This window comes from Phocoena sinus, chromosome 3, assembly GCF_008692025.1.
Source record: "Phocoena sinus isolate mPhoSin1 chromosome 3, mPhoSin1.pri, whole genome shotgun sequence".
In the NCBI taxonomy this organism is placed as follows: domain Eukaryota; kingdom Metazoa; phylum Chordata; class Mammalia; order Artiodactyla; family Phocoenidae; genus Phocoena; species Phocoena sinus.
In genome coordinates this window covers 13,892,250-13,906,173 of record NC_045765.1, presented here as the reverse complement: position 1 = coordinate 13,906,173, position 13,924 = coordinate 13,892,250, and the positions used below count along the sequence as shown (strand labels likewise).

At 56.0% G+C, this 13,924-nt stretch overlaps 2 protein-coding genes across 7 annotated transcripts in view; both read right to left on the bottom strand.

Moving 5' to 3' along the window:
- Window positions 1-4,910: 4,910 nt before the first annotated feature.
- On the bottom strand, window positions 4,911-9,201 carry EPHX3 (epoxide hydrolase 3). 2 transcript variants are annotated; one of them, XM_032629036.1, is made up of 8 exons: window positions 9,106-9,201; window positions 7,916-8,424; window positions 7,654-7,739; window positions 7,126-7,283; window positions 6,894-7,022; window positions 5,884-5,987; window positions 5,670-5,806; window positions 4,911-5,576 (listed from the first exon to the last, which is right to left on the bottom strand). In XM_032629036.1, the coding sequence occupies exons 2-8, from the start codon at window positions 8,156-8,158 to the stop codon at window positions 5,351-5,353; spliced, it is 1,083 nt and encodes a 360-aa protein (XP_032484927.1). In that variant the 5' UTR covers window positions 8,159-8,424; window positions 9,106-9,201; the 3' UTR covers window positions 4,911-5,350. The 2 variants fall into 2 exon arrangements, with proteins under 2 accessions (XP_032484927.1, XP_032484928.1); XM_032629037.1 differs by having other exon boundaries at window positions 9,116-9,154.
- Window positions 9,202-10,350: 1,149 nt separating this feature from the next.
- Window positions 10,351-13,924, bottom strand: part of BRD4 (bromodomain containing 4) — an 82,997-nt gene continuing 79,423 nt past the window's right edge. For all 5 annotated transcript variants that reach the window (XM_032628447.1, XM_032628449.1, XM_032628446.1 and 2 more), the window contains exons 18-19: window positions 13,626-13,866; window positions 10,351-13,285 (exon numbers count right to left, since the gene is read on the bottom strand). In XM_032628447.1, the coding sequence (XP_032484338.1) occupies window positions 13,217-13,285; window positions 13,626-13,866 (310 nt within the window). In that variant the 3' untranslated portion in view covers window positions 10,351-13,216. The remainder of the gene's footprint in view (window positions 13,286-13,625; window positions 13,867-13,924) is intronic.

Below are 13,924 nucleotides of genomic sequence, written 5' to 3'. Positions count from 1 at the left end.
TTTTGCACAGGCTGTGCCCACTGCCAGGAACACCTTTCTCATATTCGGGAGACTCCATTCACCTGACGGCTCACTCTGACCCTCCAGCTCTTCTCACCTTCATTCAGTCATTTGACAAACGTATACTGAGTAACTACTTGGTGCCAGGCCCTATGATAGGTAGAGGTGACAAAGACAGAGGTTTTTGCCCTGATAGGGGAGACAAACAAGTAACAAGAAGACAAACAAATAAGAACTATAGAATGTGCATGAGAGATGAAGAGATTTCAGTTCTAGGGGGTCAGGATAGGCCTCGCTGACAAGGGGACATTAGAACTAAGATCTGAAGGAGGAGAACAAGCCAGCGAGGCAAACAGCCTGGAAGCGTGTTCCAGGCAGAGGGAACAGCAAGTGCAAAGGCCCAGAGGAGAAAGGGGTGGGTAGAAAAGAAGAACAGCAACGAGGCCAGGGTGCTGAGTGCAGAGTGAGCAAGGGGAGGGAGCTCAGGGAAGCTGATGGGGGCCAAGTTCCAAGGGGCCAAAGGGTCTGGGGTTGTATGAAAAGTACAGTGGACACCACTGGAGGGTTTTAGCAGGGGGAAGTTGATGTGATCGAGGCTGGAAAAAATAACACTGCCATTTCTTCTCCCAGGGAACCTTCCCTGCAGTTTCCCATGGTCTCCTCTGGCTCCTACGGCCTCTTCCGTTTCAACTCCGACCACTCCATGTGACCCTACCTGGCTCCCACGCCATTCTGAGCTCTGTGGGCCTCTGTCTTGCTGACTACTGAATCCCCAATGTCTAGCACAGAGCCTGGCACATAGTAGGTAAAATAATTGTCAGTTGAATGAATGAATATACCCAGCACATCTCGGGGGAAGAGCAGGACCCAGGAGCTGGGACCCGAACCTTGCTCAGAGCCAGCCTTTGAGATGTCCCTGTCTGGACACAGACATGTCTGGCCTCTGTTAGATCAGAGCTCAGTCAGAGGAAGGGATGGGGGCTGGTGGGGCTTCCTGGAGGAGGAGTGGATGTGAGGGCTGAATGTGGAAGAAAGGGGAAGGAAAAGAAGGGAACTTAACTGTAATCAAGCACCTACTGGTTCTGCCGCTCTGGGCAGGGGAAGCAGGGAGGCCATACCCCACCCCTTCTGGGGTGGAGGCAGTGGTTTCCCTGCCTTAAGACCCTCCACTGGGCAGGACATCCAATGGAGGTCTTGGCCTCATGGGCTTTGGGCTCAGACCACTCCAGCCTTCCTCGTCCATGGCCTTACCCAGGACCCCACCTCCTCCAGCTCACCTCTGAACTATGACACTCCAATGTCCTTTAACTGCCTCCTTGCCTCCCTGGCTGCTGAAACTCGTCTTCCTTCCTTCCTGCAGGTGTGGCACTTGTCCTCCCACCTTTCCTCCTGCTTCAGAGAAGGGGGGCACCTTCCTAGGGCTTTTCATTACCTCCTCCTGTGGCCAGAGGTTGAGGTCTCTTCTGTGACAAAGTGAAATCTGCAGCAAATGCTCATCTCACACACACACAGCCCTTCCCCAAGCTCCTTTCTCTCTCCCCTGCATCTCCCCCCCACCCCCGCACTGCTCCCTCCGTTCTTCCCCTTCTCCGCTCTGCTCTATGCCCCAAGAGGCTGACCTCTACAGACTGTATCAACGGACATCCTTGTCCTCGGGCTTCCAGGTGGGTTTGGCCAATAGGAGGCACTGGCAGAAGATGAAGTGGGGGTGGGGGGGAAGAGAGAACACGATATTAATTCTCCTGTATCTTTCCCTGTAGGGTCACCACCTCGGCTGACTGTGTTGCTTGACCAGAGGCCCTGTCCACATAGTCCACACAAACCTCTCCCTGAGTTCTGCTAACATCCTTCCTTCCCCTTTCCCCGTCAGGTCAGGGGGATCCGGAGATGGTAATGGCTCTTCAGGGGTGCTCGCTGGGGGTGCTGCACTAACCCCTGTTGGTTTCCCCAAACCCTGCCTGCTGTATACGGTCCCTGAAGCAAACCTGCCTCAAATTGTCCCATTTGAATGTGCCAGTTGTTCCCTCCAGGATCCTGACTGGGGTCCCCACTCTTCCCTCCCATCCCTGCTTAACCACATTCAGAGCATCCAAGCCCTCTGTCCTCAGCCCCCACTCTCAGGTTTCCTCCCTCATGATCTGCATGGCTCAATCCTCTCAATCTCTCAGCAGCTTTTGACACCATGGGCTATACCCCTCCTCCTGACCTCCCCGCCCCCCCCCCCCCCCGCTGAGGCATCATGCTTACCTGCTTCCCCTCCTACCTCTTTGGTTTCTCTCCTCTGCCTGTCCCTTAGATGTTGGGGGCCTCCAGGGCTCAGTCTCCAGTCTTGTTCTCCACTTTCTTCTGGGGAGACTTCATTCTCTCTCCCAGCTTCAGTGCCCTTCTACCCCACGGTACATGGATGCTTGCTCGGTCATCTTTGTCTTTAACCCATTAAAGACAAAGGTGCTTCTAGGTCCCTGCCTCAGGGGTCCAGCCCCCTCAGGCTGAACATGCCCCAAACCTGCTTCTGGCTTTCCCTGCATATCTGCTCCTCCCCCAAGTGCCTGGACTTAGACCTCGTCCTCTACTGCCTGGACCATGCCCATCCTCCTTCCAGGCCTCCCCATCTTCAATCTTCCGTCCCTGGTCCTGCCCCCTCACCAACCCCGAAGTAATATTCCAGACACACAGATCTGTCTGGGACCCTCCCCTGCGGTCCCCACCACACTGGGAGCAAGCTCCTGGCCTGGCATTCGAAGCCCTTTGCGATCCCATGTCTTCCTATCCCAAACATTCCTCCCAGTCTCACAGAAATGCTAAACCACCCGTGCATGGGAGGCTTCTGTGGATTGGAGCACATTCTTGCAGGAGTCAGCTCTAAGGCCTTCCCTGCCCTCCTCCAGGTAGGTGCCCCACCCCTCACCCCCCGGCCCGCATTCCACTCAGGCCTGGGAGAGTCTGCCCGGCTTTGTCTCCCCCATCCCTCCTCTGGTGCGGGGCCACGGATTACAGCTGGTAGCGAGGACAGGTAAATGAGTGGGTGAGCGGATGAATGAATGATGAGTGAGTAAAGGATGTAAGGTGATCTGGAGGCGGGACCTCAGAGAAGGGAGAGGGAGAGGGAGAGGCTTGAGCCTGGAAGGGGCCTTAGACAGAGTCCAAACCCTCCGGGGGCCAGCTCCTTCATGAAGTGATGAGGTCTCTGAGCCCCTGGCTCTAAGAAAGACGCTCCCGGATTGGCTCAGGCTGGGAGAGGCGGGTTTCGGCCGAGCCACTAGTCGCTATTGGCTCACTTTCCAGGACTCTGCCCAATCAACGCGATCGCTTTTCTCCCCCCCCCCCCCCACCACACCGCCTTTCTCCCGCCTGCAGCAGCGGAGGAGGAAGACGGCGCCTTCTCGTTACCCTGGCAACCGTCAGCGGACCCTGTCACCCCGGCAACTGTCCGAGGCCTCCCGTCAGCCCTCTCCTGGGCCTCTTCGGTCACCCAGACAACTGCTACCCATTCCGGTTAACCATCAGCCCTTTCCCCGTCACCCTGGCAACGGTCACCAGACCCACCGCCCCCCCTGGACACACGGTCCTCATCCTGCACGCAGGCCTCCTCGCCCCAAACCTTCGCCCCAAGCTGAGGTCCCGGGTTCCCTCCTCCTCTCGCCCATCTCCCCGGCCCCAGAGGGGCACTGCTCCCACCCTGGCGGGGGGCGGGATGGGTAGGGCCCTGGGGGTCCCGGCTCTTGTCGGGGCTGTTGGACCGTCCGGTCCTGAAGCTGTGCGCAGCCCTGAGCCTGTCTCCTCACTCTCGCTCTTGCGTGGGACTGTTCAGCCGCTACAAGGAGCTTCTCAAAATGCAAACCATGTCCCTTCCCTGCTGAAAACCCTCCCTGGCTTCCCTTGAGAATCAAATCCAAACTCTTCGAAGCCCCTGGCGGTCTGACTGTGGCCTCTTCTTCCACACGCCTCCCGCTCTCGCTCTGCTGCAGCAGGCACTAATCTCCACGCTGTTAACTCCAGTAGCCCAAGCTTATTCCAGCCTCTGACCTTCCTATTTACTGCTTCCCACTCCCTGAAAGGTCTGTACCCCAGGTAGGGAAGTCTTTCCTGAGCCCTGTCACACACCTGCATGGCTCTCTCTGCCTCTTCTCAGTTAATTCCAGAATGGGGGCTGTGTCCTTGTTCGCACCCTATCCCTAGGGCCTAGAACAGCTCCTGACACATACGATGAGTGAAAGGATGTTACTGGGGACAAGGGAGGACAGAGCGGGTGACCAGCAGGCAGGCTTTGGCCAGGCAGGCCCATCCCAGAGATAAGAGAATGTATTTCTGAGGTCTGCTGGGTCCCCAGACTGATTTATCACGCTGCTGCAAGTCATGACAGTGTTCCCAGAGGCCAGGAAAACGCTAGGGAGATAGAAGTTACTGCTGTGACCAGCCTGGGGCTGGGTGGTTCACCTTCGGCTTGTATGGCCCTCACTTGGAGGCTGGAGCCAGGAGTCCCCAGAAAGAATCAGCAGCAACTATGGTTAATTTGGAACAGAAGATTCCGGGAACTGGAGAGACAGGCCTCAGACCCCAGATGGCTATTCAGGGAGCTGGTCCCTTCCTGTGCTGAGTCCAGAATCTCACATATCCTAACAGAGCCAAGAGCTGTTTTTCCAGGGATCTTTCCCAGGCAGTGGCGAGAGAACTTGACCTCATAAGGCCTGGAGTCATGACCAGGAGGGAGATCATGGGCGCTGCCCAGGGCCTGGCTGGAGAGGAGTCTGGACATCCACCTGCCTGCCCATGATGGTCCTCCCTTGGTGAGGTGTCAGGAGCCAGCCCCCTACTCTTAAGCTAGGAATACCCTCATCAGCACTGTCCAATAGAACTTTCTACTCTGATTCAATTCAGCCCTTGAAATATGGCTAGTGTGACTGAGGAACTGAATTTTTCATCGTATTTAATTTTAATTAATTGGCATTTAAATTGACATAACCAGCCGTGGCTACCAGTACTATATTGGACAGAGCAGTATTTAGCTGAAGACTCAGACTGGAGGTGGAAGCCAGGTCAGAGTTCATGGTCTATGCAACTCTGGGCACTGCCTTTGGTGAGAAGAGTGGGGCCTCATGGAGGGGAGAGATGGGACACTCAGCATCTGGCTCCACAGAGAGGCGTACCTGGTTCCTGGGGTCAAAGTGCTTGCTCACACATGCATACACTCATGACTGTGTGTGAGCATATGGGGATGGTGTGCCTGAGGGCACCCACAGATGCACTTGTGTGCAATCTAGGAGCCTCACACCTGCGTGCATCAGAGGTTCACCCGTGTAAATACACTGTGAGAACGCCCGGGTGCCTGCAAGCCAGTGAGTGAGCGCCGCTAGTCCAGCAAGTCTTGCAAGAAGGCCCACATGTACTGGTGCATTTCCTCAGGGTTGCTCTGGGGGATCCAGTGCCCCACGCCTGGCAGGATGTGGGCTTCCAGCCGGCCTGGCACAAAACGGCTGCTGATGGCCCCCACCAGCCCCTGCTCAAAATAGGGGTCCTTCTCCCCCCACAGCAGCAGGGTGGGTGTGGCCAGCTCCTGGGGCTCCAGGGGGAAGGTCCTGTGATACAGACAGACAGACAGGCAGAAAGACGACTGCCTCCACCCGCACCCCCAGAACTCTCCTGAGCTTCTGCCCTGGGTCTGGCCTTACCTGAAGAGGTTTCGGTAGTAGTTGAGGGGCCCAGTGAGGCCACCAGGCTGTGAGAAGCCATAAAGGAAGGCCTCGAGCTCGTTGGGGGTCAAATGTGGGATGCCCCTCTTGTGGTGGGTGAGGGTGGTCTTCAGGATCTGGGCACACAGCAGGACGCTGCCTTCAGTCCCACCCACAACCCTCCACCCAGCCCTGGGCCTTCACCCTACTGCACCTGGAAGTCAGACATGGACAGCAACTTCTCGGGAAGCCAGGGAAGCTGGAACAGGAACATGTAGTTGGAACGGAAGAACTGGCCCATGTGGTGCAAAGAGTAGTCTGGGGGGAGGGGAAGGCAGGCATGAGGCCTGGCCCTCGGGTGGCCCCACACCTCTGCACTCTACCCATACCCAGGTCATGCACACAGATATGCCAACACTCAGGAATGCCACTGCTACTGGCCTGAGCCTGTGAGGACACTGGACTCTCCTCTTGGCCCAGGCACCAGCTTGCCTCTCTGACAAGTGGTCACTGTACCCACAGAATGGGGGCACTTTCCTCCACAGCTCCCGGGAGCCCCCAGAGCCACTGACATGCTTCCCCCGCCCAGGCCTGGATGCATTTCCCCTGCTTCATTCAGCAAACACTTATTGAGCACCTACTGTGTACCAGGCCCTGTTCTAGACTCTGGAGACACAGCAGTGAATGGAAGAGACAAAACTCCCTTGCCCTCAGGAAGCTGGAGACGGAGACAGAAAAGAACACCACCAAAAAAAGAAAGAAAAAGAAAGAAAGAGAAAGAGAGATCATACAGCTATGACTACAACTCTGGGAATTCAAATCAGATGATGTGATGGACAGTGGGTAGCCAGAGATGGCATCTCATGCTATTGTAGTTGCTTAGCTATCTATGTCTTTCCTGCCAGAAGAAAGCAAATTAACCTCTCTCTCCTCTGCTTCCCCATCTGGACCATGGGGATAATAACGCTTTCATAGCTCAGGATGCCTGTGTAGGTTACTCTATGCAGGCTCCTTGTCAAAGCAATTGTAACCTGTAAGTGCTCACAAAACTATGAGCACTGTATTGTCACTGATTGTAGATTGGGAGCACCACGGGGGAAGAGACCCAGGTTCACCGCTGTGTCCCCAGCCCCTGCAGTGTTGACTGGTGGACAAAGAAGTGCCGGCACAGACACACACCCCTTCACACAGGCACATCCCAGCATCCCGGACTCCCCTACACACCTTGGTACACCGACATGGGGGCAGCGCTGACCACTGCCATCCGCTCCACCAGGGATGGGTAGTAGATGGAGAAATTCCAGGCTAGGAGTGCACCCCAGTCATGGGCCACAAGGATGCACTTGGAATAACCTGGTGGGGGGGGGGGGTCAGAGGAACTAGTGTAAGTGAGATGCCAGGAAGAGGTGAGGCAGGGGTGACGGACACCAGGGCTGGGATGGGGGCACATCCCCACCCAGGCCCAGAATGACATCCTGGATGTCTGCCATCAGCAGGTCGATGGTGTAACAGTCCACATTCCTTGGTGCATCAGAGGAGCCGTATCCCCGCAGGTCCACAGCCACCACATGGAAGCGGCTCTGGAACTCCCGGAGCTGGTAGCGCCAGGAGAACCTGCCGGGTGGTCCAGGGAGGGAGGTTGAGTCAAGGTCCCCAGAATACACCTCTGCCCTACGCCCAGCAGGGGCCCTGGGCCACCCCACCTTCCTGCCCTGAACTTCCCAGAAGGGAACCGCAGCAGGTGGGCTGTGCCATGGATCCAGGGCAGCCTCAACATGGATACTTCTTCATCCCATCCCTTCAGGGCCTCCTGTCCCCACCTGTCTTCATGTAGACCCCTGTCCCCGAGCGCCCTATCTAGACCCTATATACTTTGCACCCCCAGTCTGCCCAGCCCTTGTCCCTGCCTCCTTGGTGCCCTGGTGGTCCGGGCTTCACCTCCCCCTAGCCCTGTGGGTCCCTGGTCTCTGGGCCTCAGACATACCAGTTCTCCGGGAAGCCATGCAGAAACAGCATGAGGGGCCCGTTGCCCTGTCCAGCGGAGACATAGTGCAGACGCAGGCCCGAACTCTGGGGGAAGGCACAGTCTGAGACTTGGGAATCTCCTCTTCCCCGGGCTTGAACACCCCTCTTCCCCCAGGCCACGTGCGCACCAAGACTTGTATTCAACCGTTTGCCACCCCCGCACCGTCCCCACAACAGGCTCTTCGATCCTCGAAACCCCGGTGGCGCCCCCGCATGCTCACCCTGAGAGTCAGGAAGCAGTGCTCGCCCAGCGTGGGGTCGCTCAAGCAGGCGGGTGGGGTACGCCGGGGGCACCCGCAGCAGCCGCGTCGGGGCCAGCACAGCACGTGCGTGAGGGCGATGCAGCCATAGACAGCTGCGGCCACCAGCGCCGCCGAGAACACGAGGCTCCACATGAAGGCACGAAGCAGCTTCAGAGTGAGGCGCGACGGCGCCAGCAGCGCCGTCACCACCAGCTCGGGCATGTCGTCGCGTCCTGGGACGACCGCGATGCCGTCTGGGGTGTATGGGCGGCGGACGCGGGCAGCAGCAGCGAGGCGGGATCCGGGCTGGGGACCCCGCCGCCTTTGGTCTGGGGCTCCCCGGTGCTGTCGGGGTTTGAGGAACACACCGAGAGAAGAGGCGGGCGGCTCAGACCGAAACCGCCACCGCGAATGACTCACCTAAGGGCTAGGTAAACACCCAGGCGTGACAGTGACAGGGAGCAAGGCTTGAGGTGCGGGGGTGGAGCCTGCGAGGACCAGGATCGTGTGGTTGGGGTGGAGCCTTGGGGAGAAGGGATGCTAGGGGCTAGGGCTGTGGGCGGGACCTAGAAAGGCTTAGGCGGGACTTAAGAAAGGGACGGGGCCTGGTAGGACTCCCGAGTTGGGTGTGTGGGTGGGGTCTAAAGTCTAGAGGGAGCTCAGGTCCTGCAAGAACGGGAGACAGGGGGCGCAGTGGGTGAAATGGGCGGAGCCTAGAGCAAAGGGGCGGGGCAATGCAGGGTAGGTACGGCCTACCAGCTGGAAAGGCGGGCCCAACTAGGCCTAGGAGCGTGGTATGGGTTAGGGGCGTGGCTTAGGAGGGTGGGAATGAGGGTGGAGCCTAGAGAAGACGGGCCTAACGTTGGGCGAAGAAGGCCCGAGGCTTGGCCTGGATGACTTGGGTGCGAGAGTTGGACCATTGAGCCGCCAGTCGGCCTGGGTACGGGCCAATGAGACGGAGGGGCGGAGTCAGAACTAATATGGCGGGTCAGGTGGGCCCGGAAGCGGAAGGGGGGGGGGGACAGGCAGTGCCGTGCCTGGGGTTAGGAGGGAGGCGCGGGCGGTCGCCGCGGCCCAAGGAAGCCTCGGGAGCACCTGTCGCCAGCCCCCCTCTTGTGGCTCCCCGCCCTGGAGCGCGCGACCCTCCCCTCGGTCTGGCTCCGAGAGACCTGGCAGCACCTTCACCAGGCCCTGGTTCCAACGGTGGTCCAGCTGCCTCTACCCCACGCTGGCCTCCAGTTGGTCCAGCGGACGCGTCGGCCCGCCCCTGCACAGCTGTGATTGGACAATGACGGTCATTGATGTGCAGAGGCGACAGGTCCCGCCTGGGACCCAATCCGCAGTTGGTGAGGTCGAGGCTCAGCCAATGGCGACCAAAGAAGGCGGGGAGACCAACCCCTAGAGGGCAGGGCCCGCCCCGGCCGCCGGAGAACGGGGCTGGTCGCATCACTGGGGCTCTGGGCGAAAGAGGAAGCAGAGCAGGGCTGGGCGAGCAGGGCAGCTTCTTCCTCTTCCAGTTTCGCAACCTTCCTCCCAAGATGCTGAACATTTCAAGGTCGCTCATCATTTAACCCTTGTAACAACCCTATTAAGTGTAGGTACTATTATTACCTTACCGTATTATAGACCAAGAGCCTGAAATTCGGCAAATGACTTAATGTCATTTGCCTAAAGCCTAACAGCTGGCTCAACAGCAATCCAGGAGTTGAGAAGAGCAGCAGTCTTCGGCTCCATCTTTCCTTCCGACCGGAGGCAGCCACTGGAACGATTTTCGCTTTCTTCTTTCGCACAGTTAGCTATCTCTACATGTGCTTATGTGGCTATTTCTTGATTACCAATTTGGGGCATTGACTATCTCATTGTCACCACCACTGCAGGAGCTGTATCCATGGTTAGTTTTCCTATTAGTTTCCTCTAACTTTACCCCATTTTTATCACCTCCCATCTTCCCTTACACCTACCACTGTTAACCTTACCTTTGTATTTTCAAAGCTGCTAAACATTATACTTGTCCTGGGACCATAAGTAAGTCCATAGGTCCCTATTTAAAGGGAAATAGTGGTTTATGTGGTTCTGCTTCATTAACAATGCATTTCAGAGCGGAAGAGACGTCTATATTGCACAAACGTTTGTTTGCCTTGCATTTATCACCCACCTTTTCTTGCATGATTAGCCTGTATCATGGCTTTGATTTCATTTACGTTTTCCATCAAATCAGTTCTCCAACCACTTGATGATCCCGGTATCCCTCCTGAGTCCTCTAACCTGGCTGCATTTACCAGCTATGGCTGGTGGGTGTCTGTGGACCTCCCTTCTGCTGCTACAGAACACTGACTCCTACATTCCTGCTACTGCCCCCCCACCCCGCCCAATCTCTACCCTTAAGCAAAAAGACAGCAGTAGTCACAGGATGATAATTTTATATTCAGTACAAATGTTTATTTTTGCAATGAGAACTGCACAAAAAAAAAACTTTAGTATATAAGTGAAAAGTCTACGAATTCCCTTCTACAAATGTCTAAGGTGTTTAATACAAGTCTCAGATTCACTGACATAATTATTGGCCAAGCGATCCGTGCATACAGTACAGTATGGGCTTGTACACACCTCTAACTCTTGTATTGAACTAAGATTTCTAGTACTGTGGGAGAGACTGGGAAATGGCCAGAGAAATTAAATAGTAGATCCAAGTTCTAATTACAACCCAGTTAAGAGAAACACCCATCAGGGAGGTGTGGAAAGGGCCATAGCAGAATTAAATCTTTAGAAGGAAGGTGCAGACAAAACCATTTCTCCAGCTAAACAGTCAGACTTGGCCTGGGGAAGTTTCTGAACAAAACACGGAACAAAAATGAGGAGGTGGGATGAGATGGAGGAAACCCCAAGGAACCAAAATATAAGTCACACTTGAACCAGCACAGTGGCTTATGAGGAAGTGCTGTGGGAGGGAAAGGGGGCAGGATTGCGTAGCAGGAGTGGGGCAGGTCTCTGGCTGAATGCCTGAACTACATACACCATTAGCTGAGAGGTTTGGCAGATTCCAAACACAAGATACAGGATCTTTCTGGTTGAAAAACAGAAAGTGGGATGTGGGTTAATAAACAGTGCTGGAAATGTTTCAGTCACTTTGTGTCTTTGCATACGTATAAATCACATACTTTCATCCTACATCCTGGGGGCCGCTCTTGGGTACTGCCTTTGCCCTGTGGCTGGGGCGTGTGTGTACAGATGGGTACACGGGCAGACTGGCAGGGTGTCCACCTGGCAGGCTTTCTCAGGGAGGAATGGGTGCGTGTGTGTGCTTGGGGAGTGGGGGGCGAGGACCCTATTTTGGGGGATGTACACTTATCTAAGAATAACTGGTTAACCCTGAGCTTAAACGAAAGGAGTAGTTCAGTAGAGGCAGGCAAGGTAGGAGAAGTGGCTCAAGTCCTCTGGCCGAGTGGGGGACCAAGATGGAGGAAGGGCAAAGGGGAAGAACACTGTCTGGAGTTTGACCAGGTTCTGCTGGAAGAAGCCAACCTAGGCCAGGGTCCACAGGAAGAATGGGTACTTGGGCTCCCTGACACAGCTTCAGCTTATAGGGGTCAGCTCCTGCCCAGGGACAGTAGGGACAGGACACGTGGTCCCCTGTCGGTAGATCTTCTACAGAGGTGGTGTGGGGGGCCCCTGGGCCTAGCCTAGGCCAACAGGTGGTTCACAAAGAAATGTCAGGGAGACGCCAGCATTAAAAAAGAGAGATGTGTTTATTCCATGATCAGTACAGACCAAATGCATATTCACCGTATGAAAGTCAAACCAGTCAGTGACTCCAGAGTTTGGCCAACACTGAGGCACCAGCGTCATGGTGTAGAGTGGGTTCTCATGGCACACGTAACCTCACCAAGGGCTCCAATTATAAAATTAAAAAAAAGCGGGGGAAGGGGCAGCCGGTTGGTAGGGCCAAGCGCCAGGCGGGGAGCTTCTGCCTCAGTCTGTGGCCTGTGGCCCCTGGCCCCTTGCGCCCACCACGTCCCCTGGCCCTTCCTCTGCTGGTTAAAAAAAAAAAAAAACAAAAAAAAACCAACACAACAACAACTCAGAAACAGATTTGACGTTAAAAAACAAAGAAGCAGCCAACGAATGGCGGGGAGAAAAAAAAAAGGAAAAGAAAACGTGGCTTTCTGGTTTTATAATTAAAAACAGACTAGTAAAGTTTGAAACTGAGTAAAATATAGGCAGTTTTTTTGTATGTTTTGTATGTTTTGTTTTGTTTTTTTTTGTGGGGTTTTTTTTTTTTTTGAGTTTTTTTACACCAGTTTGGTGGAGTCACCAACAAACTTCAAACAAAGATATGCCAACTATGTTTCACTACACAGTACAGCCACGGTCACACACTACCCACAGCGCGGTGGCAGCCGCCGCTCAATGAGGAGACAATCACACCATTTCGGAGATAAGCAGTGCCATTGTGTCTGGAGGAGAAGAGAGAATTAAAAATAAAATAGAATCCAACAAAAAATATATATATAGAAAAAAAAAAGAACAGAAACACAGGTGGGAAGGAACTGACTTTGGTTGGTGGCCTCACTCGCCGGGCGAGGCCGGCCCACACACGCGCGTGTGACAGTCACCTCGCTCCAGATTGCCATGGACACACACACACCTCCACGGCACTATTCCCTTTTGCACAAGCGAACACTTACAGAGAGCGGCTCTCGATTAAAGGCTTGTGGGGGGAGAGGAAGGGAGGGGTGGGGTCTGTTCAAGGCAAAGTCAGTGCCAGCAAGGGGGTGGGCCAGCGCCCTCGCCACCTCCAGCTCTTGCAGGCCTGCCCTGGTCTCCTGGGTGTGGGCAGGGGCAGCTGGGGTGTGGAGGACTCCCGGCGGGCAGGACGTCACAAACGTCACGTTCTTGGGGACAGTAAACCAGTCACGGTGGCGGCAGCAACGATGTCCTGTGTATACTGTGTAGACATTTGGCAGAGAGAAGGGCCTCTGCCCCACACGTGGGGACTTGGGGCTTGGGTCTGGCCGGCACTTGCTCGTGGCGAGGCGTGCTCTGAGCCGACGTCCTGTGGGGCGGGGTGGGGGTGGGGGTGGCGGGACGTCCGGCTGGCTGTAAGGCAGATAGGCTCTGCAGTCCTCAGCTGCCCATCAGGCCTGCCCCAGGCATAGCATGCAGGAGAGCCAGGCCCGGAGTTACCCCCTTGCCACTGCTACTGCCTCCACTGCTGCCCCTAACACTATGGAGAGTCAACGTTTTGCCAGGAAATCAAAGTCAGAAGTCACCTAGGTGCTCTCAGAAAAGATTTTCTTCAAATATTGACAATAGATCACTCTGGAAATTCATGTCAATGGTAGCTGCCATCTGGAGGAGAGAGGAGAGCAGGAGGAAGTGAAACTCAGTGTCCTGCCCTTCCTGTGGCTCCCAAACCCTCACCCCTGACCTCCAGCATGGGCTATTCCCTCAGGGCCCACACCCCAGAACCTCCCCTGCACTGGGCCAGAGCACCTCTGAGGCCCAGAGGCCAGCATGGCGCACATTAAGAAGGAGCTCTGCCCTGAGTACCCGCCCAATGGCTCTCTGCTTGCACCCCACTTCTTGGGGAGAGAGCCTCCCTGCCCACTCCAGGTTCAGGGTCCCCTTTCTCAACTCCTCCAGGGGTGGATCTCTGCCCAGCAGTACCCACCAGAGTCCCCCAGCTCACCGCTTCCCGGCGCCTTCGCTCTTGCTCCTGCTTTCGGGCCAACTCCCTCTGCTGGTCCAGCATGGACTGGGGCTGGGAGCTCCGGGCCTGGGGGGTGGCGGCAGCGGCTACAGCAGCTGCCTGTTGCTGCTGCTGCTGCTGCTGCTCCTGGCGCTGCTGCTGCTGCTGCTGCTCCTGGCGCCGGCGTGCCTCCTCGTGGGCTCGCCGAGCCTGCTCTAGCGCATCTTCATCCTCTCGGCTCCTGAGCAGAGCAGGGCTCCGTGTCACGTGGGGATGAGTGCAAGCCCTGGGAGCCCCAC

Excerpts from the sequence above, each read along its gene's own strand:
- EPHX3 (XM_032629036.1), bottom strand. The coding sequence starts at position 8,158 with ATGCCCGAGCTGGTGGTGACGGCGCTGCTGGCGCCGTCGCGCCTCACT. Across the intron at positions 7,023-7,125 it reads GGATGTCATTCTGGGCCTGG|GTTATTCCAAGTGCATCCTT; the intron begins GTGGGGATGTGC and ends CCCCCCCACCAG. Across the intron at positions 5,807-5,883 it reads TGTCCATGTCTGACTTCCAG|ATCCTGAAGACCACCCTCAC; the intron begins GTGCAGTAGGGT and ends CTGTGTGCCCAG.